Here is a 27,448-nt window from a genome sequence, read left to right as displayed (position 1 = left end):
CTGTACTGTATAACATGTCTGCCATCCTAAAAGATGTATCAGATTGGACGATAATATTGAAAAACAATACCTTAGGGGTTTTCCTGTCATCCTGACAAGAACCTTGGCAGAGCCCAGACAGTTTCTCCTTCAGGTCTGGCACTGACTGATAGGACTTCACTTGAAAGTGTGTCAGGAGATTTGAGGAAGAGAGGCACTCTGGGAGTTCAGTACACAGTCTGATGTATCCACCTCAAACAAACGGGGTGTGCCGTCTTTACCAGAGTTTTAGATATCTGTAAACTGTTTTTGAATTACTTGCTTGTGTGTGGCATGCCCACATTACAGAAAGACATAAATTGAGATGAAAGCTGAAGAGATGAGCTATAGGAGTGTCTTGTGTGTTTATGTTTGTGTGTGGGGGTGAGCCTACACTCAGAGTTGAAGTGGAAGAGGGTGTAAAATATGTTTTGTGTCACTTTAGGATTAAATAACATTCTACAACGTATCTCGGATCATCTTTTCTGAGTAAGCAGCGCTCAGTTGTGCATGAAAAAGGACTTTTTTGAAGAGTCTTTATCATTTGTAGGTGCAGCGATGTGGCAGAATTCATCTGAGTGATGCCAATGAAGCATTTTTTTTAAACCAAAATCGTTCTGGTGCATCCTCAGTAATTAGGACGTCCATAAATGATCACAAAGTCCCAATGCTTTGAAGTTCTCTTCTAATCCTACCAGTGTCACATTCTTTTAGGAAGAAATATAAAGAGCTTAATCTGATCCCAATTTAGCAGTGGTGCATCTATTATATCAAGCTGCAAGCTCTCGCTGGGCCTTTTCAATTGAAAATCAAGATTGGTGGGATGAGAGAAGCATATCTAGTCCCGGGTTTAAGTGGCTTGCTGCAGCAGCTTACAGTCGACTAAGACTTGGCACATATATATATATATATATATATATATATATATATATTATTTTAATTTTTAATTATTTATTTATTTATTTTATTTTTATTTGACATCAAAAGCTTTACAATAATTAGTTTGAGTTTAGACTTCCGGTTAAATTTTTAGCAAGGCAATGCAATGTCTAGCAATAGGAGTGCAGAAAGTTAAGGTCCCATGATCCAGTCCCTGAGGAAGCTGTTTGTCAAGATATTGCTTCAAGTAAAGCATCCAAAAGTAATAATGATTGAATAAACTATTGAACAGATGGAGACTTTCCATGATGTATTTATCTTGCTTTGAGCGAGAGAGGAAGTTAAAGAGACAGAAAGGGACAAATCTCAGACATGAGACAGGTGTAGCCTATAACTCAGTATAGTTTGGCCTACCTGCGTTCATGCATACTCTATTCATATGCATTCAACCCATCTGTTGCTTCACTTTAATTTGCCCTCAGCTTTCTTAAATAAATGCATGCAACTTCACAGTAACCACCAAGCGGGGACCCAAACAAAGGTGGAGGGTCACCTTAGCGAGCTGGTGACAGGTGCACCGTAGGGTCCTTACGTGTCTGAGCTTGGTACTTGGAAGGAAGTGACTAATATTTACCGCCCCTATTCCAAAAGCCCCTAATTAATCAACAGGGATCATGAGGCTTCTTTGTCAAATGGAATCTTTCAAAATGCGCTTTATTCACCTGCATCTGGTTAAGGAAAAGAAGATCAAATAAGACAGCAAACAAGCAGGCTGGGGTTCGGAAACAAGGGGCCTGTCTCTGCACGTCTAAACTGATTGGTCACTGACAGAAAAGCCAAGACAAGTTAAGCGCGTGCTGAAATGAATGCTGTGACATTCAATGCATTTCAAATGGAGTGTCCTTCAGATGCGAGGTCATGGAGGTGTACTAGTTTAAAAACTGAGACCATTCTTGTTGGACAGCCTAAATTCAAAATTTTCTTAAGCCGTGATGTTTGTTTGTTAGAAATGTAGGGCAATGGAATGTCTTTTCTTTCTGTCGTCGTACAGATAATTTATTTGTAGAGCATTTCACAATCTCTAGGAGAGACTGAAGGTGTTTTTCATCAGAAGGACGCAGCTAGATTTGACTTGTCCTTTAATCTCACAATTCGCATCCATCTAATGGAACCTGCGGGAAAGTGTTACTCCTATTTGTGCCATGCTTAGCCAGTGAAGGTTTGAAAGAGGTGTTTTTCAGCAGATCTTCATTTTCTGTCACTGCCAGCCAGACGTTTCTATTAGCATTTCAACTGAGGTGTGATCTAGACATTGAGGTTTATTTGCAGAAACACAACACCCAGTCGATGTAGAGACTCTTTGATTTGCCCATATTCCCGACCATGTCAAATCACAAACTTTTTTTTTTTTAAGTTTCATATTTTTGTTATTTTTTAATATTATTATATTTTATTAATTTGAATGTATTACTTAGTATCAGTAGAAACATGAAACATGCCTGCCATCCTAAAGTAGGGATCCGACTAAGCAAAAACATCTTTGGGGAATTTATTTTCTCTGATTTGATGGCTTATAGTCTGCAGTTGATATATAAAATATACTAGCCAACACATCGGTTGTTAGGCAGACTTTTCATAATTGACCGTAAAGCTAATATTTTGAATCATACCATTATATAGAAGCTGAAGCTGTCCGAGAATGTCTGGTGACACATTTGGCTCCTAACAGCTAGAGTGAACAACATCAGGATTAGCTTGCGCTCTTCCTGGTGAGCAGGAGGGAGTCGAATCTTGTGTCTTACTTAACCCCCACGCATAGTCAAGCTTGTTACCACTCATTCTCCAATAACAATTTACTGTTTCCTGTCAGTGGCTTCTGAAATAAATTCTGCCAGATGCCATGGCAGCGTGATGCAAAAACGTCATTATTTGGCCCCCGTTGGAGATGTGGAGTTCTGAGAGGAATAAAAGGCTCATGAGACGCAAGCCAATTATCCACACTGTGGGAATTCTGTGGGGAATGCAAACTATTTTTTTTGTAACACACTCATATACGCAGACTCTCTTATGTACACTTGATCCCTCTCTAACTTAATATTTGCATTGTTTTAGAGGAGAAAACTGTCCAAAAAACGATTCATCAGGCTTTTTAGATTTGGGGTGGCTGGCAAAGCGAAACCAAACACTCTGTTGTAGAGATGTGTAGAGCTTTGTACAGTAAATGAAGAAAATTTCGTTTATTAATATATTTTGTTCTTTAATGGTGAGTGAATGATTGTGCTTAACATTCAGAAAATGTTCATTGTAAACAAGGGTGTAACTTTGGTTTGAGAAGTGGGGGGACACAAAATGGGGAAATTTTTTTTCGATTTGAATCCCATTTCCTCCATTTACATACAGTTTCGGACTATGGTGATACAAGATCCAGGAAATTATTAAGTTGTTTAATTGATCTATTTATCACTATAAATGTGTCAAAATGTGACTGTGTATCAATAACTTTACAGACTAGACTGGGCTGATGTGTAAAACTATACTCAGGCTCACCCCATATCCATAACACTATATAAAATATAGGCTAACTCAGGCTAGCGCGACATTAAGCATTTTCTTTGAACAAGTAAATACATTTTTACAAATTAACTTCCATTTTAAATGAACAAATATTGTAAGTGAACAACAATTAGCTCAAGTTTAGAAAACATTTATTATTAAGACTTATTTTATTTCTGCATCTGAGTATAATGAGTTGATTAGCCTATAACAGCAGCCAGAGTCTGCTTGTCATACATTGCTGACAGAAAACGCTGCTGTTTAAAGTGGACACAATGTTCTAGGCAACAGTGTATGTTAACGTTAGCTCATCAACAGGTGTAGACCATGGACTGTAAAAAAAATAAGTAGACAGACATTTTGATTACCCTGACCTGAGCTAATTTACTGAATCAACCAACTCGCATGTCCTTTCTTTTTTTTCATCCATGAAGACATTAAAGTCATCTGTTGCTGGCGTTTCATGACTGATGCGATACCGGCTGCTCAGTAGAACTTTCAGTGCGCTTACACTATTTAGAGTGTGCACGAGACGTCCCTGCCTGTACGCGGACGCGCGCATCGACACAGACAGACAGGATTTCTGTTCTGCTCGGTCCTGCTCCTCCGTGACGATGACGGCGCGCGGTTTAAAAAAAATCATAACAAACTAATTTGAAACTTGGGGGACACGAACGGGATTTTGAAAAGAGGACATTTCCTATGTCCCCCCGTCCCCATAGGAAATTACGCCCGTGATATTATAAATCTCACAAGGTGACACTAAATAATTTTTTTTTTTTGTATATTTTTTTGTTTTGTATATAATTAAGATATACTTGATGATTGTTTATATATTAAATTAACATAAAAATTAAATACAACTATATTTATAAAATAAAAATAAAAAAGGCAAAAAAAAAAAAACTTCAGAATGAGAAAGTGGGTTGCAACAGGCTTTTACTATAACAGATAAATAATATCTTTAAGTATGTACTAGCTTTTTTGGGAGCAAGTGTACATACAGTTGCATTTAAATATACATTTAATAGAACTAATTTGTGTTAGTGTTTTTCTTTGCGGATGTAATCAGAAGGACATAACTCCAAAATCCAATTTCTTAAGGTCAAATCAGACATATATTTTACACAACAAAATGATTTAAGTGAGATACCAAGGTTTACCATTTGTGGAGTTCTGTCCTGTGTGCCATGATAAATGAGTCAGGAAGTCACTGAGAAAACAGAATACAAATTATGGTTTTTTGGTTCAAGCATTTATATCACTAAAGAAATTTAAGGACCACTGTACTTAACACTGTGCTATTTAAACAATGTAAAGACTCTGCAAACCTGTAATATTCTATTTTTGTATATTATTCTTGTTGAATATTAAGAGAGAAAACAAGTCTGTACCTTACTTTCTTTTTTTATTTGTATTTTTTATTTTTAATGTGCATCCGATGTTGGCTGTCAAAAATATAACCTCCGCTCCTTTTTCCATTTAGATGCCATTGAAATTCAAAAAGAAGCTTATGCAAATCTCTGTTGTTAATATTCGGGCTGATTGCCTTTTACTTGGCCTTCAAACCCTCCCTTAGCTACTTATCTCAGAGATAAACATGCATCCGTCATACTTTCTTAACTACACTCAACTTTCATCCAGTTTTTAAGTGCATACTGGAATACAGAAATTTGAACTGCAAACAGCTGGCTTTAGTGAGAAGTATGCATTATCAGAGTGATTTTGTACATGCAATATATAATTATCCCAGCATCCTACTTCATAAACATGCCACAGTGGCTTTCAAAGGTTCTTTTAAAAATTCTTTGAAATGTCATTTGGTAAAGTCAAAACATCAGTGAAGATCTAAAGAATCTTTTTTTTTTTCGTCTGGTAATTAAAACATCTTCATCTTTGTTCTCACTCTTTCCTTTCAAATTTTTTTTCTGGACTCTGCTTGATATGGCTATTCTTTTTATCTTTGTAGCTTTTGTATTGCAAAATTAAATCTTGTCTGTGCTCATTCGGTGTCTAAAAATACAACTATATGAGCTACACATGTGCTTTGTAAGTTCAGCAAGGTTTCTGAATAGCGCACCATTAATAGATGCAAAAATAAACAGGTGCTATTTTGCTTTTGCATTCAGGTGAATGCTACTGTACGAGTTCAGTGCCCATGATGCTCTGATATCGCCTCTATTTGTGTGTGGCCCTGGGCACTAATGATAGCATGCAGGTTTAGGTAATAACCTTGTTTATCTCCTCTTTATGGCTCAGCGAGTAACAGTGGGTGCCGCCGGCGTGTGATTTTAACCCAAGCGTGATATTTTCTTTCTTTGAGGTGTAAAGACTAGTCTTAGTTTTAACTTAAACTTTCATTTCAGATAAAATATCAATGTTTTTTTCTTTTTAATTTTATGTAAATAATAAGGTGTCAAAATCGGGTGAAGTATTTATTTTAATACAAATCATCTGCATGTAGATACTGACAGCTTTATTACTTGGGTAGTGTTTGTGTACATTGCAACAAAATTACCAATTATATGAAGGCGTGAAGTCATATTTATATACAGTAAATCCAGGAATGCAATATGGAAGAAAAGTTGATTTAAGTAAACAACAACAGATGTAATGCAACTATAAAATCTGACATTTATAGTGCTTATGTATATGTGGCCATGACTGTACAATGTAGCAGCTCATATAAAAGCTATTACATTCATTGCAGTTGCATTTTCTGCACCTTTCTCTTATTTGTGCAGGTCCTCATGAGGTCGTTTTAATCTGACTTATTGTATAGCCAATACAGTGCTTCAAGTTTATATATATATTTTCATATATGTTTCACAGTCTGTCTCGAGACTCTCAACAACATATTAGCACTAGATCTTTTTACATGCACAGACCTGCATGATACTGAACAAATAATTTTTTGATGAGTCCGTTCTCTCGCAGTTTTGACCCATTTCCTGCATCTTATATAAGTCTTCTATGTTATCTCTTTTTGAATCAACTGTAATGTTTTTTTAGACTACAAGGATAGAAGTCATTTAGGCCAGACTAACTGAAAGAGACTGTTTTTTTCTTCTTCTTTTTTGGTCCCTGTTACTTTATTCTATTTAATTTTAATTTTTAATTTTTTTGGTCTCAGACGATGAATCATGCAGAATGCATTAGTCCGTCTTTGCATTCACCAGCGGGAGTATAATTATTTTTCACCATTATTGTTTGTTATTGCTTTCTCTTCTGCACATCAAATTTAAGGATCGGAAAGGGGGTGCAGGAAACATGGAAGGTGAGATTGAATTAAACCATTGTGATTAGAAGACTGTGTGGAGGTGGTAAAGAGATGACGTACAGGCATGAATATATAGGGCTTATTCTTTTGATCCAAGCTCTTGGTAATATTTCATGCAAGTTGGATTTAGTTTTGCAGTTAGGCAACTGATATTTTTATTAATAGTTCTGAAAGTTGTTAAAGGCCTGAAATGAGGATTTTGTTTCTTTTAGGTTGATAGATCATGTATTTTATGTTATGTTATGTTATGTTACGTACTCCATATAGTAATCAAAATATTACCCCATAAGTCTCTTTTGGAAAAGTAAGTATTTATTTATTTGTTTGTTGTTTGTGATCTTTTTTTGTATACAAGAAAGTAAAGTGTAGACCGTATTTGAAATCGTATTTATTTTATTTTACATGCCATTATTTACAGACACGTGTAGTATTATGTATATTTTTTTATTATTAGTTTGGTTCACCAAATTACCTCTTCAGTATCCCATCCCAGATTCCTGATATATACATCAACACAGCAATCAATGTTTCACCTGAAAACAGTATGATGGATATATTGAATACTTTTTTAATGTAATTTTTAGAGAAATCCATATCGATCTGGCCTTTAGAGGAAAAGTAAAAGCTGCTCCTTCATAAAAACACTTTTTCGTGTTCTTCAGAGGAAGACTCCAAGTCAAGAGTGGCAAGAAAATTGTGCTGCTTGATGAATTATGTAGCCTAGTTTTCTCTTTCTGTGCTTTTGATGAGAAACACAGAGAACTGTTACTTTACCAGGCACGGTGGGGCCATCCATAATGCCTCTGAGCACGTAAAAAAAATAAAAAATAATTGTGATTAGAATGAAGCAAAAGTGACGTTTCACATTACCATCGGTGATCTGTTGTGCCTCCGTTCTCAGCAGGTTCCATGACACCCCCCTCATCATCTGTGATGCCGTCCCCCAGTGTGGCAATTGCTAATTGTCCTCAATACAAATGAAACGGTGATATCTTGATTTGCACAAAAAGCAGAACATATTCCTTGCTATAACTTTCTGTAGAAGAACAGATGCTGCAGGGCGTTTATTTATTTATTTTATTCATTTATTTATAGAATGGGAAATAGCGTGCACTGAAAAGTTATTAAAAACATGCGTCGACCTTGTGTAGATTGAGGCACGAAACCACAACAACAAAAAGCATATTTTGTGCTCATTAATTCAGGTTTGAAGGTCATTTTAGATATGAGCAGTAGCATTTCTTGTTATTGGAAACTGTTGTGATTGATATTGTTTATAAAGTGCTGCCTGGGTGTCTACAGTATATGCATTTCCTTAAGCTATGTGACCCAATCTTATGTGTTTGTTGGTTAATTGTGGTATAAGACAATTATACAGTACATTAGGGTCATCTTTAGATGTTTGCTGCTTGCCAGGTTCTGATTCATTTTGAATACAGTACATCCTCTACGTTTAGTGTCCTTTTTCAAGATTATTTATTATTGATCATGATTATTTTCATTATTGTGTGTAATGAATGAATATAATATACAAGTTTCAACTGAATGGAATAATCGTATACATTTTTCTTCCAAAACTCTAAATGCAATATATTATAGTATTTTCTACATATTTTTGTCAGCAGAAAGTTTTAATCAACATAGTTTAATTATTACGATGCACACATTTTGTGACAAAAACACCCTTTCTTTAATGAACATGTTTGACATCTTGTCATTTGTGTTGATGAAAATAATGCTTATTAGACTCACTCGTTTCCCTCAAGACCTTTCAAAACTGGCTCGAGCTTGCCTTGGGAGTTACAATTAAAGATCTCTTGATCATCATATACCAGAACATCCAGAAGATTGAGAATTCCTCCTTGAACATTTGTCAGGGTCAGAGATGCGGGGCTGTACTGCTGTGCCTGGTGAATGGACCTCACTGATGTGGAGAAGAGGGGCTTTGATCAAGTGTGGTACGGTACTGAGTGCTTTCGGCCCTTTCCTCCCTTGACTGCTATATAACTGTGCTCATACAAAAAGAGAGTGAGAGAGATGAGATGAGAGATCTGTTCTGGTCCCATACTCTCTGATTCAACTTGTCCTGCTCTGGTGCTCAGCAGTTGCAGACAGATTCCTCTGGGAACCCTAGGCACAATAAAGAACAAAAGTATAGAGTTATCACACTATACTGCATCTGGGCCAAGCAAAACCACATGTATTTTTAATGTGCCGCAAAAAAGAAATACAGCCTAGTTCTCTCTCTCTCTCTCTCTCTCTCTCTCTCTCAGTGGCTAATAAGGAGTCTTATCATTACCCACAAGACTTGGTTCAATTTAATGTCGAGCTTTGCTTAGATGAGATGGGTTCTCCCTGATATTTTCAGCCTTCAGCAATTTTGCAGGCCTGTAAATATGTGTGTGTGTGTGTGTGTGAGGTCTACAACCCACTGCTTACTGTACTAATGACTTCACTCTAAAAATTTGGGCTGACTGGCAGACCTAGTTAAGCTGTCTCGTGAAGTGTAAAGTCCAGTGTGTGTACACTGAAGGGTGATTCACCTATCATCCTTATTTTGAGCTTATTTTCACATGGCTGAGCATTTGAAGTATGGCATTCAGAACTGCTGTGACTAGCTGCAACACTTTGAACGATGCTTGGATTCTGAAAACTTGAACGCACTCTGTGGAATCCTGTTTGTAGCCTTTGTTAGCATTAAAAAATTAAGTCATTTTAGCTTGATACTGGCATGTTCAGTATGTCTGGTTGCTAAGTATAGCGACCAGAAAAGTATATATATATTACAATTTTGATCTTGGCATCATAAATGTGGTGTGCATCTAAAAGCAAACTCCAAGGAGTAAAAAAGGGAATAAGACCAGGCAAGAAAATCAAGTTGTTTTCCAGTGAAACATTTTAGCTTGCTTCATTTGAGGTCTTGGCAGATCATTTTTTCATTTAGCCTCAGGTTAATGCAGACTGTGCTTGCTTTACTCTTGCATCTTCATTCTGTATGCCAGACAGAGTTAGTCAGTTAATCACATATTCTGATATTGTTGTGCAACTGAGAAGAATATGGATTAATTGAAAATTTCTGGAAGCTTGCAAAGGTTGAGAGGTTTAAGAGATTAATTAGGAAATGCAGTTTCTTAGAGTGTTTTAGCAGGTTGATGCTGTGTTAATAATGTCAATTCATACGATTTCTCATTAGATCAGGTTGTACTAGTATGTGTATTCATGAGAGGTAATATTGTCTCAAATGGAACACTTAATGCGCAGTCTGTAAAAAAATTAAGGAGAACCAAGCAAACCGAGCTGTGTTCTGTTGGTCAGCTCAAATCTGCATGACCAACTTGATCCCTGTTTGCTCAGATTCCTGTTGAAATGTCTAGATTTTGCCCACAAAATTTGCAGAACAACACTAAATGTGACCGCGACTTAACATTTATTTTTCAAAGATGTGTTCACTGTTAAACTATGTAGCTTTATAAATGTATATATGAAACATTAAAGAACATATGATAGTGTTGTGTGATAAAATGTTTTAGTTAATTATTCTTTTTATTTGCTCTGTTTATTTGTCTCTTTATTGAAGGCTTGTATTTATTTTATTTTATTTTATTTTACCACTGAGATAAAAGCAAAGAAACAGAATCCAATTTAGAATTTTTTTTTTAAGTTGCCCATTCAAAACTTCAGTTTACTCATGTGGGACTGGCCCTAAATAATTGTCCTGTACTATCAGTGTAGATTAACATGCCTTAGCTTAATGACTAAACATAACTTGCCAAATATGTTTCATTCATACAGATGAATACTTAAGTGTCAAGACCACTGTAAATTGAAGAAAAACATATAATTGTTTAAATGAATGTACAGATATGTTCTTTACAAGTGTACTGTTTATCCTGTTTACAATATACAGTTTCCGGATACTATGTTGGCTTGTTATTCCGATACTAAAGGCTTGTTGTAATGCCTGGCTGTTCTGGTGGTCGATGCTCTCTAGCGCTCTTTGGAGTCTGCTAAAAGTTTTGTGTGTGTTGTCTGTAATGTATTAATACAGAGTGTTTCTCGTTTTCTCTGGTGTTATTTTTTTCTTTTCTGGGGTGCATGCGTTATTGCCCTACGGGCCCGACAGGAACGTGTGAGCAGCTTTTAGCTGTGTGCATGGTATCAACCCTGAGTGCAAAAGGAAAAACACAGGAAAGATGCAATTGTGTGTGTGGAGGTGTGAGAATGCGTGAGGATGTCGTCACCATGGATGCCGGCGTCTGTGTTGTTTTCTGACACTAACTAATGACCAGCACAATCTCTGTGTTTCTTTATTGTTAGATTTACGAGCTTAGCGGGATGCCACCGCTGTGAGTCCTACCGGCCCTCGTCAGTTCTAAGAGAGAGCAGGAAGCTTTGACTGGGATTTATGACTTGAACAGCGCTGAAAAAACTGCACCATGTACAGACAGAGCTTTGCTTTTATCTTTTGAGCATTGTGTTCTTATCAAGGGTGGACATCCAGCAGAGCAAAGGTCTAGGATGACACAGGAAGTAGCACATGTTGTCTTCCTCTCTGATTTCCTACATTGAGATGACAGTGTTGGGGTTTGTTTTTGTGCGACAATTGTGAGGCTAGAAACACGTCAGAACCCCCCCCCCCCCCTCAAAAAAAAAAACCTGTGTAAGTGTTTATTCTTTTTTCCTTAAGCATCTATTGTGAGGCTAGAAGCATCATTTATCTAATAAAAAATACATAAAGTAATATTGTGAAATATTATTATAAGATAATAATTTTCTATTTTAATATATTTACACATTTATTCTACATATGGCAAATCTGAATTTGCAGCATCCATTACTTAAGTCTTAAGTGTCACATGATCACTTTCAGAAATCATTCTAATATGCTGATTTGCTGCTCAAGAAACATTTCTTATTATCAATGCTGAAAAAAGTTGTGTTCCTTCATAATTTTGTTCTTTGATGCATAGAAAGGCCAGAAATAGAAACCTTTTATACCATTATAAATATATGTGTCGCTTTTGATCAATTTAATTTGTGCTTGTTTAATAAAAATATTTGTGTAGCTGTATATACATTTTAAATGATTTACATTTTTATTAATATGTTTGTATCGACTGATCACTGCGTTTATCCATGCCCCATATTCTCCTCTTGTACCTTTTTGCTTGGATATAAAACAAGACAGACAGGGAGCTAATGTGTTTTTTGATTAATCACTCCATCAAACTGCAATATGGCATGATTATGCCTCTGGTTTAGATTTCTGTTTAGATTTTAACTGTGGCCTGTTCGGACTCAAGTTTCTGTCACTTTGGATCATACTGCAAGTAGCCAGTTCCACAGCACAGCAGCGCTGAGATATTCTTCTGAAAGTGCACACATTTTCTCTTTTGCTTCTTCGCAGCAGCTGTACTCCATTTTTTCACCTGCTCACTGTCTTAAGATAAGGAAAAGCCCCATCCATTTTGAGGATTTTAATGTCCCTTGATATCATTTGCTGAGAGGTTAGTCGTGTCGATCTCATTTGAGGTAGCAGGTTTTTTTCCATGCTTACCTAGACGCTTATTTTCTGAGACAAAAGAGCAGGAGCGAGGGAAAGAGAGATCATACGAATCCCACAGAGAGACTTGCTTCACAAAGGGAAAGAAACATTTAAGAAAGTAAAAATAAAAGGGCCCTCGTGGGTCATTATTCTCTTCTTTCTCGTTGCCCCCACTGGGATAAGAGATACCATGCTGTCGTTGTTGGGAATGCTCAGATAGAAGCACAGTTTCACCATTAGGATCTTTCTTTGCTGTTAAAATGCTGATGTACTGTATTTATTAGCATTTGTTCTGAGCAGTGCAGGTTTAATATATTATATGTAATACAATATATATTATAATAGTAATATATGATATACATACACACATTTGATTACATTATTTGTTTTTATTAAAAATGTATATACATTTTCTTTTTGAATTAAAGATATACCAGGGGCTTGGTTTGGGTGTAGATGTGGTGTCTTCTACATTTCAAATTGCTGGAATAAGCATTTGAATGGTTGTTTTTGTGTATTTACGTGATTTATTGTTAGTAAAGTCTTTATTTTCCAACTTTTGAAAATTTGTACTATTCTTTAATTCACTTAAGTAATTTTTAGTGTAGTCTAAAGCAGATATAATCCTAGTAATTCTGAGGTTTCAGTAACCCTAATTTTTTATCTAATGAATCCTCTTATTGGCTTCACCACTTGTAGAATTGTGAAAAAAGCTATAACAGTGTCTTGCGGTGCCAAACTCTCCTGTGTGGCTGATTGTCCCTCTTAAGTAGAGGGGAGTGGAATATAGTTTTACTCTGTCTGTTTTTAGCACTCTTATTCGGGCGGTGGTAGGGATTTCTAAGACAGGCCGCTGACCCGGGCCGCCCACTGCACTATCGCAGGTCAGAAACATAGCATCAAAGAAACGCCCGGGCCCCAGCCGCGTCTGCTTAAACTCACCACAGCAGCTCTACGAGTAACCCACTGGGCTCTGACAGAAAACATGCGGGCTGGGCGTTTAGCACTCAATGGTGTTCATTTAGGAGTGTAATGATAGCATTCTGCAGTACGGCTGCCAGCTCACTGGCGCCTCAAACCTCCATTCAGTGTAAATGTCTGGCTTCGGAGTGTTCTTGACTTTCAGGTTCTACGTCTCTGTTGGCTCTCATCTGAATGATAGTGTGCTCTGCATTGAGCTGAAGTGCTTCTTTTTTAACATATTCCTTAATGCAGACACTCATGTTGTCTTTCTCTCTTTTATTTCCTCTACAGCAAACTCTTCTCTGCTCGGCGGTGGAGGAGGTAAGTGTATAATCTTACTACATTTTCATTGTAACGTCATTTTGAGATGTTAGGTGGCTTCCCCATGAATTCGACAGTTGAAAACACATTGTTGGCCGATGAAATCGGAGGTGTCCAACCATGTCTGTGGTTGCCCATGTGGGCGGTCAATGGAACAACACTACCCAGGCCCTCATTTGGAAACATTTCTGCACACATTTTGACATGATTGAAGTAATTACACTCAAAGCACAAGACATGACAGAAGGAGTAAAGAAGTGTCGAGGGGTGGGGTTGGGAATCAGCCCAATTACTACTGGAATTTTGATCCACCTCACTTTTAGAGGGGAATCCGTCTAATGAATGTAGGTCAGACGTGTGACCCTTTTCGCACGATCCTTTGTTTATCATCTGTGCCACAGTGTCAGGAAGGGTCCTTCTCTGCTGCCACATCTCGGGAGCCGACCACGCTTGATTGGGTCCCTCGTGAGGAAGCCATTACTACTCGTGATACACTATCCATCTCATATCCCACTCTCCTTAGTACAGCTCTTATATTATCTGATGTGTTCAAAAAGCCCTAAACCCTTGTCTTTCTTCATCGTAGCTCTAGAATAGACCCTTATCAGCCACTGTGACCGATTTCCCTGATTAAAGAAGTGGTGAACAAAAAAACAAAACGTGCTGATTAAGGCCAGAGGTCACACGTCTGTGACAAAACTACTTACCATAGCACTTGTCAGTGAATCTGTGTGACCCCCACGACTGGGAGTTAAATGTTTCTGCAGCCCCATGCTTTATTGGCACCTCGTTGTGTGTCATCATGGTCCTTTTATTGATTTGTCACGATGCAAAATGTCTCGAGGCTCATTTGGTTTCTTCATTATTTTGGCGTAATTGACTTTTGATGTTGGTGTGTGCGTGCACATATGCGTTTAAAGGAAACTATTAGATGTTCATCAGCAGCGCCAGGTGAACGAAGGCTGATGTTACACTCTGAGGGAATATTTTTGTACCAGAAAAAGATATGTGAAAGGAAATATGCCTGTTAGCACTGCATCTGGAGGTGTTTTTTTTTTTCACAAACACATCAGTCTGTAAACAAAATTTGCGTCCCTGATAAGAAAAAAAAAGAGCTTATTGTCATATACAGCACAGCACATATCAAGAACATTGTCTCCCCTAATTTTCATCCCCAGATGCCAGTGCTAGAAAACCAATTAACCCGCACCGATAAGCCATTTGGTATAGTGTCAAAGGAGAAAACAAAAATGCCAATCCAAGGTTAGAAAAGAATAAAAGAGAGAAAACACATGTTAGCAGGTAAGCAGGCACACTGGTTTGGGACGGACTGACAGGGAGATTTTAGAATTCGTTCGCACTGTACTTAAATCGAGTTTGGTTTTACATCCAATCTCTTGGACCGTTGCTATGTTAATAATGTGATCATCAACACAATGCTTTTTACACATTTTTTTTTACGTAATGAAAGTCACGTATACTACCATTCAAAAGGTTGAATCAGTAGGTTTTTTAAATGCTTTTGTAAGTCTCTTATGCTCAACACAGCTGCATTTAAATGATTAAAACAGCAAAAACAGGAATATTGCGAAATATTGCAGTTTAAAATATTTGCTTTCTATGTATTCTGTGTAATCTGTGTAATGTAATATATTTTAAAATGTAAGCTGTAAGCTGAATTTTCATAATTTCTTGCAGAAATCATTCTAATATTCTGATTTGTTGCTCAAGAAACATGCCTGATTATTATTAATGTTAAGCTACCCAATAAATGTATACATACATGCATACATAAATACATATTTCGAATATATTCATCTAATTTGAATAGGATGCACCAACATTCTGAATTTCTCTTCCTTTCTGAACATTACAGAGTGTATACCCTTTGGAAATAATTGCAAAAGCAAAGCAAAAGCAGAATGACATGAGCAAAGCTCATTCTATGGTTTGAATGATGACCCAGGTAGCAAGAGTTCTTTGGCTTTTATCTTTCAGAGACTTCAATCCAGGGTGACTTTTTCTGTTTCACCCGAGACAATGATCTTCATTTCTTTCTCACTCTCCCTAGTTTAAAAAAAAAAACCCTTGGATGTCCCGGGTGGCTTTATCTCTTGACCCTATGATATCAGCAATGGGGCGGCAGATACACAAACTTGTTTTCTTTTCTCCCCTTTCCTACTGCCTATCGTTTATCGAGGTGAGGACCTCCATCTGTGATGATTTCCTCTCATTCACTACTCTTCAGAAAGGAAGATTTAGGCTTCCTCTTATCTTTGGAAGGTTTTCCCTGCTCTTGTATTGCTTTCTAATGACCTAATATCTGACAGAAAAGCTGACGCTGTAATGTAAATAGAAGGGAATGTTTCTACTGCATGGAGCTTTGAACTCTGAGTCGGGCAGAAGGTCACAGCAATTTAATTGTTCGTGTAAACTGTTTTGCTGTTTTAGGCTTTAGTGTACCGGCATTCCATCCAGTTTTTGACTCTTCCAGGGTTTCATAGCTGCGGTCGAGTGGTTTCCTGTTGTTAAGCCGCAAACGCAATGCACAACAAACTCAATCAAAATTAAATTGGTGTGGTCAGCAAAGCACATTATTTGGTCCCTGCTTTAAATGGGCATGCTTAAATCTTGTATTCTCCTTAATCTAAATTATCTCTGGCTAACACAAGTGCTCATAAGAAAAAGAAAAGATCCTTCGACTTCACAACTGATCGCAATATCTTGACATTTGCAGTCTAATAAATGAAGCTGGTTGAGATGCATCTGGTTACATAAACTGTTTGTTGTTATTTGATGGCTTGCTGTTGATGGATATAAACAAGTCCTGATGTCTGTCAGTCTGGTTCTTGGTGTAGAACATGACGATTTAGCTTTTTACTTTTAAGATTGCTACGAATCTTCAGTGATGGTGAGAACTTTGATGTCTTCATCCTGAGGGGATATTGGCTTGTTGGCACTCTGACTGAAATGATTTTGCTTGTTTAGCACTGAGTTTCAATTAGACCACCCAGACGAATCACAACATTTTTGGTGACATTTCATCCTTGTAATGTTGTGTGAGACCAGAGTATGTGATTGGAGTAGAAGTGAAGTGTAGTTAACGTTCCCGCTCAGTGCATTCTGGAATCACTTTACTACAATTTACTACTGCAGTTTTCCACTGTTTAGCACTGTTACTGCAGTACTGCATTATACTGTATTAAATAATGTGTTCATTTTTATTTATGCAAAACATTAATGTTTTAGTAATCTTTTTAAATTCCATTCAGAATGTCAAATTTTATTTATTTTAATTAAATATATAAATTTACTTAGGGAAAGTCGTGGCCTAATGGTTAAAGAGTTTGACTCCTAACCCTAAGGTTGTGAGTTTGAGTCTCGGGCCGACAATACCATGACTGAGGTGCCCTTGAGCAAGGCACTGAATTCTGAGTATGGGTCACCATACTTGGCTGAATGTCACGTCACTTTCCTTCCTTTCCTTTCACTTTATACTTGGCTGTATGTCACATCACTTTTTTTCACCTTATGTTGGATTAGATTATACTACTTGACTACATTATTTTGAATTTTATATATCATTTTATATTTCAGTTTATTCATCCATTTTTTCCAAATGTGCATATGTCCGTGATGTGGTCCAGTGAAGTTCCAGATTCTCCTTGCTGGAATAAGGGCATGTCATGTTCCATACTTGAATCATGTCTCCTTATTATGAGCTATGAAGCAGTAGGTTGCTTGACCTTGCAAAAAGCAATTAAGACCTTGTGCGTTGTCGGCAACATCCGTTTGCCTGGGGGCATTAATCGTTGTATTTTTTGAGGGGTGAAAGTGACTTCATTGACAGAACATAACCATTGAATATCTTTTTAAATCGCTCCCCCTCACCACATTAAAGCAGCCTATTGATACCTGATGGTTTGCACAAGTGCCATGTTGGGATTTGCAAATTCTTAGAGACATTGGATTTATGTGTGAGTGTGTACTGTTCTGTATGTTTTCAAAATTGGCTGCAAGACACGTACTGTATAGAGCATCTATTTTGGTGTTATTCAGCTCATGTTATTATTGTTTCATCACATATATCTCCATGGAGCCTATACCAGCTGTAGATTAAGCTTAATTTCAGAGATTGTTGTATGATCACAACCGAAGGGATTGGTTTAGTCAGATTTCAAACAATTTGTTTGGGCAAATTCCAGTGTGCAATGTTTTCACAGGGTATTGTGGTCGACCAAAGCATCATTGGGGAATTGAGGACATGTTTCTTTTGCATATATCTTTTGCATTTTTACATTTCGAGTTGTAAAATAAATAACACTAATGTATTATGACCATGAATTAACAACAAACAATATTGTATTCAAAATCAACATTAATCTAGATTAATGAAAGTCATAATAAAAAATGTTGTTCATTGCATTAAGCTTTACTAATGCATTGCATAGCATTAACTATTAACCATTTTAATCTTATTGTAAATGAACATTTTTGCAGTGGGATTTATCTCACCTGATTGAGAAATGAAAAACCTGCAGTGGATTTGAGGAGTGATTACATAATGCTTTGAGTGGGAAAGGGAAAATGCTGTCATTCCACTCCACTCACATACTTTGTCCTCTATCCATCCAGTATATCTCGATATGAATATCATTTTCAGAGGGCAGTTTAGACCATACACATTTCCTTGTGTGCTTCAATGAACCCTAGGACAGTCCATCCATCCTTTCTTTCATCTTTGCACCTAATACAGAACATCATCAATCACACTTCATCTTCAGGTTACCTCAGTATTGCTCAGTAGCTAATACATCATCAGTGCTTAAAACAGTTTCATCCATGCATCTGCTGCAAGGCAGCTTTTATCCATGTTGGGCTCACTTGAACAAAAGTATCACACCTGCCACTTTAGCTACGACCACATCCATGCTCCGATTAAAGCCTGAAATGATGCAAAACCCATCCTTTTGTCTCAACTCGTACCATAAAAACCTCTACATGCAGCCGTCAAAAGGAGAACGACAACATGTGGATACATCTAATGGATCTCAACAAGGCTATTTTACTCCTTGATAGAGATGCTTGTTACACAATAACATGAATGTGTATTTGTCTGGAGCGGAGAGTTTTACCCATAATCCCTCAGTGCATGTTTGTTCACAGGTTTTTGTAGGAGGATCCTGATATAGGCTCTGCTATCACACTCTGGCCCAATCAGCAGTGATGGATGGACTAATTGATGGAAATGATCACACCCTTAATTTTTTTTTAGCTACTTCAGTGGGTGCTATATTTGGACATGCTGATGTGTTTTGGGTTCTTGGAGAAGGCATTTATATATATATATATATATATATATATATATATATATATATATATATATATATATATATATATATATATATAAGTGCTGTCAATCGATTAAAAAAAATTAACTAATTAATCGCACAATTTTTTTAAATAATTTTTTTAATCGGCGATTAATCGCAATTAAAAGACTGAAACTTTTTGGATATGTAAATGTAAAATGTAAATAATTAATGTAAACTCAAGACAAAGAAACTATTTAAATCCAAAATATGATTGTTTATTGGAATTTTTGTTTAACACATATTTTCTCATGTAAACAACATACCTGCAATAAACCATCAATATCCTCCAAATTAACTGTTGGCTTGAAAGCCATATTTATTACAGAAATAAAAACACAGGCATGTAAGTGCCATTTGAATTTCAAGACAATCAATGCCAATAAAAAACAAAAATGATTTCCATGTTGAATTCTAAGTGGACTGCAAAAAAATTCCAAAGTATAGTCATTGCCAGTGCTTTAAGTGGGCCGGTACGCACCAGCACCAGTACTCAGTACCGCCACTTCCAAATATAGCTCTTGAACGTACCGCCACCTCTCCGTGCGCCCAGAACGTGCTTTTAGCGTACCGGTACGCTCATTTGGACATCTGTTTTAATAGAGATTTTAATCTTTTACCTGCACTGCCGATTTTCAGAGCGCCCTTCACAATGCAAGCTTCCTAATTCATCCCACCGAGAGCAGAAACTACATTACCCATTCACCCTTAAATTATACAAGTGAATAGCGCATGTGTCGCTTTTCCCACTGTTAAGTGTCAACAACTCAACGTGGCCGGAGAAGGTGTGTGAAACTCGTTATGAGTGTACACCACTCTCGATTCGGTTAATAATCAAATACAGTTAACAACAACACTTAACATGTTTTCTTGGCTTCAGACTCTGAATACTGCAAGAACAAGATCAGAATCTGATGATTCGCTGACTGACACCTCACCAAATTTGAATCCCATCACTGCAGGTCAGACTCTAAGCTAATGAAGTAATGCAGCTCTTTCAGGAAGGGTGACCAGACGTCCCAAAAAATTTGGGACAGTCCCGAAATCTAAACTGTTGTCCCGACTCCCGAATCTGGCCCTAATTGTCCCGAAAATTATACTAAAGCAAAATCTTGAGTATTTATTGTCTGATAAACATTAAAAACTGTCTGCGGAGGTTGAGTTGTCCTGCATCCCCCGCTGGCTGCTCATTGGCTGCAGCATCTTTTTTCTAAGTTCTAAAAAAATACCATAGACGGCAAGACACAAATTTAGATATTCATTTATCTAATTAATCTATAGCCTATGCACAAAGACAATATGATCTTTTTGTCCCCTTTTTGTTTTAAAGCTTGATGAAGAGAGTGCAAGTTGCTGCAGCTGCGAGGAGGACAGTGATGCACGCGCACAGGAGTGATTGACAGTTCGCGGCACTGTGTACAAAAAAATACTCCGCTACACAATTATTTCGTTATTTTCGTTTAAGCTTATTAACGTTAGCGTTACAGAAAGGTCTGATTTACGCACTGTTACAACAGTCATTGTTTTTTTTTTTTTTTAACAATGACATTTGAGTTCAGGATTTTAATGTTGCTGTTTCTTGTGGCAGACTGAATGAAGAGTAATGTTTCTTGTGGCAGACTGAAGAGTAATCCGGCACAGTTTTACACTGAAACTTTCCATCTAAAAGTCCTTCCTTGGTCTTATCCATATTTCTTTGCACGTCGAACACACATAGGCCACAACCGGAAATAAAAAAAAACTGCAACCGCGTTAATTGCGTAATTTTTTTTTAACGCGTTAAATATTTCAAATTAATCGAATGCGTTAACGCGCTAATTTTGACAGCACTTATATATATATATATATATATTTTTTTTTTTAAACTGACATTGTATGAATGTTACACCATACAGTTGATTAATTGGTCATTTAAAACACATGATGTTCTTACATAATAAATATGATTAATTATTTCAATAATTATCTTTAAAACAATCTTATTTTAAATGTATGTATGTGCGTGTGGGTGTGTGTGTGTATATATATATATATATATATAAGAGTGTCGCGATATACCGAAATTGACGATAACCGTGATATTCAAATCAACAATTATCGATATTGTGTTAATTTAGTGTGTGACTATATAGCAGTATAAGCGATAACCATAATATTTAAATTGAACAGTTCTCTTATGATAACACCACATGCATACTCCAGCGCCAGTACCTGGTTGAGCTTCTAGGTGGCAGTATTGTGCCTTAACGCTGACGCCTGTCATACAAGAAGAAGATGCTACTCCAAGGAGATCCATGTTCAGTAAGTGGCCATTATTTTACTAGTCATAGAATGGGAAACATTACAGTGGTTTTCTGAGTTCATATATTGGAGTAAAGGGTCATTATTTTAATAAGTATTATTTTTGTATTTGCAGTAAATATTGCCTGTGTGTAGTCACACTTTATTTCTTTGTTCAAATCTATTAACAGTTACACTTTAAAACTGATCTTGAAAAGCTGCTAAATTAAACTCTGTAAAATGTTAAGTTGGTTGCAGTGCCGTGCACTAAATGCCTCATCTGCGGTTATTCTTAAATAAGGTTCATTAGTAAACAGTTAATTACATTAGTTAACATATATCACAAGTTAGTGTTTGTAAACATTAATGCACTGTGAACTAACATGAACAACGAATTACTTTTTATTAACATTAACAAAGACTAATAAATTGTGTTTCATGTTAGTTAATACATTAATAAATGACAATTTATAGTAAAGTGTTACCATTAAAATGTATTCATCATTACTGTTGAACTTGACAGTATTTTCTTGTTATTTCATAGGAGCTTCAAAGAAGATGGAGAAAGCCAGAGTCTTGTGCTTATCAGTATCCTTATGCTCATTGGGAGAAAATAGAAACTCAATAAACAAAGTAAAAAATAATTTGACTGATATCTTTTCCCGCCCAAGGTTTCTATAGATATCATGATGCGTTAAATGACACATTTCAGGAAACCATAGCAAACCATGCAAGTAAATACACATGTATAATTATAAAGATGAGAAAATAAATGACATTATTTGCAAATACATGCCAAGGAAGTTATTTTTGCCCGCTCTAAAGCTTCAATAAAGTATACATTAATGAAGGTGTTGGATAAAATGGCAGGTCTACTGTCACATCTCGGTTAAAGTGCGGGGTTTCTGCCACCGATGCTGGCCTCAGTGCTAGCATCTCTGTTCCCTAGAACTGATGAATCATTCATCTGTGTCTCCACACATAAATCTCCCCACTGTCATCCCATCGCCACTGGCAAACATGTCATTAGTTAGTCAATGGCATCATTTGTGCTCTGCCTCTGTGCATGATGCCAGGAATGTGTTTTTAACTTTTACCATCAGATTTCTGTCTGTATACACAAAATAATTATTCCTAAATCTTTCGTTTGATGAAGTAAAAATAAGGATAAATTATTGAACCCCCCACTTTTCACTGATTACAAGTGCAGTTTTTTTTGTTTTTTTTTACTATCACATGATCCAACAGTTGGCGGATGTGCAGTATTTAGCTTCTCAGAGTAAATGTCAACAGACGCTCCATGACATTCCCATGCAGCTTGCATCTTCCAGTAAACACCTGAACAAACTACTTCACTAGAGCCCTTCTTTCCCATGGGAATACCCCGTTGAGGCTTGTAAATGATTCTCCCTTCACACATTCACAGTAAACAGTCGTGATCCCAGGAAATCATGATCTAAGTAATGTTGTTTGTGGAAAGCCTGAGTCATATGTTTGATATGCACCAACAGTATATTGTTTTTTTTTGTTTCTCATCTTATTTCTGATGCTTCACTTTTGTTACGCACCCTTTCCATGCTGACGTGTGTTTATGTGTGCATTTCAAATGTGTAAATCTGTTTAAATTAGCTTTTTTATTAGATACCTGAATCCTACAGCACACTAGAGAAAACCTGTAACAAATATCAATAATTTTATCTTTGTGCTTATGGAGAAAATATCATCGAATTTCTACCTCCGGTTTGACTCATGACAATATATGATTTTAGGAAGAGATCTACAGGACTCTAGGTAGCAGATTTCAAGGCCTGTGTGACACGTAGATAAGTGTTTTACCGTGTCATCAAATACATTTTGAGAAAAGGGTTGGAAAAAGTTATGATTATCTTTCCTCTGTGTCGTTTCAGAACAGTAGAGTGCAGGAGGATGGATGTCCTCCCTCTCCTTCCACATTATTCTGGGTCAATCGCTGAGATTTCAGACAAAACCGAACATTCCTTTTCTAAATGTCACTTCAGATTTGGCTCTGAAAAGCCTTGTGCATTTGGTGCTGTGGTCGCTGAGCCTCGCTGACTTTGCCCACTGGGAGTAATTCTTGTTTGGAGGAAGAGTCGCCCTGTTTATTCATTTGTTAGTTTTTGCATCCTCTAGCCCTTGGCTGCAGACAAAATGTATCTTGACAGTTTTTGGAGCAGTGAGGAGCAGTCCCCACAAGAGCACCATAGTCTCACTAACAGGCCACTTTGCAGACTTAGCATGCTAGTCACCCACAATCCCTTTAACGCTTTTTTTTTATCTGTCAAATTGATGTCCACTTTTAATGTTGCAAATACACTGCTTTTAAAAATGGCCCAATCAGATTGCATTACTGTATATTACTTTGTCTATCACTCCAGAAGGAGATGGTTTGCAAAAGCAAAGCACTTTAATAAAGGTTTCACTGAAACTTCATGATAAAGAATGTTTTTGAGGTATTTAGCCAATTAATTAATAGTGATTTTAGAATGTTTTTTAAAGAGGGGGATGACAGGGGTCAATATGTTTTTAGGAGGGGCTAAATTAAGATCACCATGATATGGTTCTTTAAATGTGGATTGAAGACCTCATGCTAATTACTTTCTTTTCAAGAAATGTAAGAAAGTCAAGGTGACGAAATTAAACTTTATTCAACAATATTAAATTATTAGATATACATATTTGCCTAATTGAATTCATGACCCTTTACCAGACAGTACAGAGAATAAAAGGCCCATTATCAAAATAACCTTCATAAAAAGAAAAACTTTTAAAGAGAATATGCTGTTTATAACATTATGCTATGTTTATGTTTTAATAATTCTGTAATTCAGGTTACATTAAGTATTCAAACTACAGAATAATATATATTCAACTAGAATTATAAAAAAAAAAATGCTGCTTTTTTCTCTGTGCTAATTCACAAGCAAAACTTTTGAGATTTTAAGAACTTCATCAATTGCTTTTTCCATGTTCGTTCAATGTTTGCCCTCCCTTAAGGCTTTTCATGCTGTTAAACTTGTGTTCAGACCACCAAAGAAACTTTAATACTTCAACAATATTATTTATTTGAATGCATCTTCACCTGCAATAAATTCAACACTATAATCAGAAGATAATCGACTACTAGCCAAGTTTCCATCCAGTTTTTGTGCTTAGTTATCGACAAAGAATTACTAATTAAAGAGTACTTTATGTAGACTATTTAAATCAATACTACTTGATACTCAGGCTATATAAATAAACAGGTGCAGTTGAATTGTTATTATTCTTATTATTTTGATGAACTTTTATTAGACTGTATTGAAAATAGGGATGTTCGTTTTGGGTAGTTCTCCTAACTGGACACCTGCGCTCTTTAAGCTATTATTAACCGTTAACCGACAAGATAATATTACTAATTCTAATTTCATTTGAGAGGTTGAGATGATTAACTCAGATGATTAACTCATCTTATTCTTACCACATACCAATAATAAAATAATTTTATATACAATTTAATAATAGTCAATCATGAGCAACACCACAAAGACGGACCCTCTTAATAGGCTAATTCTGCCATGTGACACCACATTTATTTAATTTTCATAAAACTTTTGCGACATTTGAACTACTGATACAGAATTTATGTGCAAAAGTTAAATGGAAAAAGATTGTCTCAACACTTGAGAAATTTTATTGGTAAATGGCATTTCCATCAGCTATATCAATAAACATTTTGAAGCACTAAATCTTTTTTTCAGAAAAAAAAAAGGCCTTGGATAGAAACCTAGGTACTGTTCGCTAAAAAATGGCTACATAGATAATCCCTAATCTAGAAGCATTTATGTGATCTTTATCACTGAGATGAACATTAAGCCTGTCTGCTCCACAAAGCATTAACTCAAGCATTGGATTAAATAGATTTGGGACAAAAACGGTTTGGTTCAGTGCTATTAGCTTTTAATGGGCTAGAGTTAGCCACAGAGCTATGGAGTATTGAGAAGGATGCTTTCTCTAAAGTGAACAGATTCAGAAGGTTTCAGTAATTACTACAAATTAATTTAATTTTAAATGGAATTTACAATAATTGTCAAGTGAAGTCTGAAGCAGACCACATTATCCGCACAGGAAGGAGACTGGGATCACTGAAGTAGTGTATTAGGACACTTTTAATGATGCCAATATGAAAGAAAACATTAGCATTTGCTCAAATTCCAGTCTTGTAAAATGCCAGCGTCCATAGCAAGTAATTAGTTTCAAGATTCTCTTATTTGTGTGAGTGTGTTTACATGGACATGCAACATCACAACAGTGTCTTAATAAGGGATGTTGTATTTGTCGGTTCTTCTGTGAAAGTACAAAGGCTGTAATTAAGGCAGATGTCAAAATTGTCTGAAAAAAACTTCCCAGATTACTAGAACAAAAGCTCAAAAAGACATCATCTAAGACCCTTGGTATTTACGCAGACTGACTCATGATAAAAGTGCATCTTCTCTCTAAGTAGGCATTCTTTTTACAGCGTCTGTTATGTTTGTAACATTCTGTTTTTGCCAGAAAGGACTTGAGATATCAGGGTTTGGGGGTGTTAGGCATTGAATAGGGTTGTGGGATCAACATTGTGCTAGGTGACATCTCCCTGACACCTTCAATGAGCAGACACAGACCAGGAGTCGTGCCCTTTAGCCAAACCGTAACCGACTGTCAGCCTTTCGGTGCGTCTCAAGAGGCTGTGCTAGTTAGCACTATCCGTCAGGTTGGGCTCTCACCAACAAATGCTGAGTTTCTGCCCTGAGATTGGAGCAGAGGAGAGAAGGGGAGCTCTAGAGAGAAGCTGTCATCTTTTTTCTTCTCTCTCTTTCTTTCCTCTGTTACTGACACGAGAGAGGGCATCTTTCCTTCTGGATATTCAGCTGGTGAAGGCTGTCCCGGAGAATGCTGCATCTGTCTAGAGAGTGTCACTCAAGCGAAACATAGACAGCTCCCACGAGGCAGAATGAATTCATTCATGCCGTTAACCCCACAGTTCCACCAGTCCTCTTGTCTGGGGCATTACACACAGACACACACCAACGTGCACATACATTCATGTCTGTGTGAGTCTCCCGTGGGATAATAGGTGACTCTGAGGGAGAAGCAGTGAGACTAGACTCCTATGTTTGGTGTATGTGAAATGACTGAATCCTGATTCCTTGTTTCCTGTACAACCTTTTGAAATCTAAACCTCCGCAGCTAAGTGTATAGTGCCACAATGAGAAAAATCATATTTTACTTAAGTTTGCAAATATGCTGTAGTGCAGATTTGAATACTGAATTTAATGTGACAAGATAAGAAGATTGTGTAGCATAAAATAAAGGTGAGAAAATAAACTTAGAGCACAAGCTGTACAGTCTTATTTCTAAACAAATGAGGAAAGCAGTTAGGAAGCTGAATAAAACGTTGTGAAGTGGGAAGTCCACAGATGGAGGATGTTATCTTAAGCAGGGTGGAAAAGTATGCCGGAGGAACAGATTTTTTGAGGGATGAAGCAGGGAGGACACAATGTTTTTTTGGCAGGTGAGGGGATTTATTAGCAAAAGAAAAATGTTCTTCTAATACTATCTGAAGCTCTTACTCCTAATTGGCTCTTATCTGTCAGTATCTGTAAACAGTCTGCTCTGTGAACTGCGAAATGGAGAAAGACATGAGGATAACACTCACTGAAATATTCTCTATAAATGAGATTTATATTCATTACATTTCCAGAGTGGCTGTTTTAATTTGTCAGTCACCAGGAGCCTTATCGTTCAAACCATTAAAGGCCTTCAAACGGTGTCTGGTTCCCAATGGCCAACCAAAACATAAAGACAATTTCTCTTCATGTTCCTTATAGCTAAGAAAGTAAAATAGTTTCTGACCATTTGTTTGATTCTCTCAGGAGAAAAAAATTGAAAGAAAAAAAGGAAAAATAATAAAAACATTTAAAAGGGGAAAGATGAGATTAATATGAACTAATTAAGACAAGGTTTTCTGTTCCTTCAGCTGCTGCACTTTGTGTTTGTAGAGCAAGAAATTAATTGGGTGAACAATAATGACACTTCTAATGCAGTAGATGTGTTTCTTCCACAGTTTATTTTTTTAATAAGCTGTTGAAAAACAACTGATAAATATGAATGAGTGCACACAAACTTTAAAATTTATCCAGCACATTTGACCGTGTCCCACTATTAATCCAAGAGCAACCTCTCTGTGCATCTATCTCC

The 27,448-nt window shown here is 36.7% G+C and overlaps 1 protein-coding gene across 3 annotated transcripts in view; it reads left to right on the top strand.

Moving 5' to 3' along the window:
* LOC128026060 (ADP-ribose glycohydrolase MACROD1) overlaps window positions 1-27,448 on the top strand; it is a 517,908-nt gene that overhangs the window by 120,746 nt on the left and 369,714 nt on the right. For all 3 annotated transcript variants that reach the window (XM_052612789.1, XM_052612788.1, XM_052612790.1), the window contains exon 4: window positions 13,530-13,559. In XM_052612789.1, the coding sequence (XP_052468749.1) occupies window positions 13,530-13,559 (30 nt within the window). The remainder of the gene's footprint in view (window positions 1-13,529; window positions 13,560-27,448) is intronic.

Source organism: Carassius gibelio, chromosome A13, assembly GCF_023724105.1.
Source record: "Carassius gibelio isolate Cgi1373 ecotype wild population from Czech Republic chromosome A13, carGib1.2-hapl.c, whole genome shotgun sequence".
Lineage (NCBI taxonomy): Eukaryota > Metazoa > Chordata > Actinopteri > Cypriniformes > Cyprinidae > Carassius > Carassius gibelio.
This window is presented reverse-complemented; position numbering and strand designations above follow the sequence as displayed.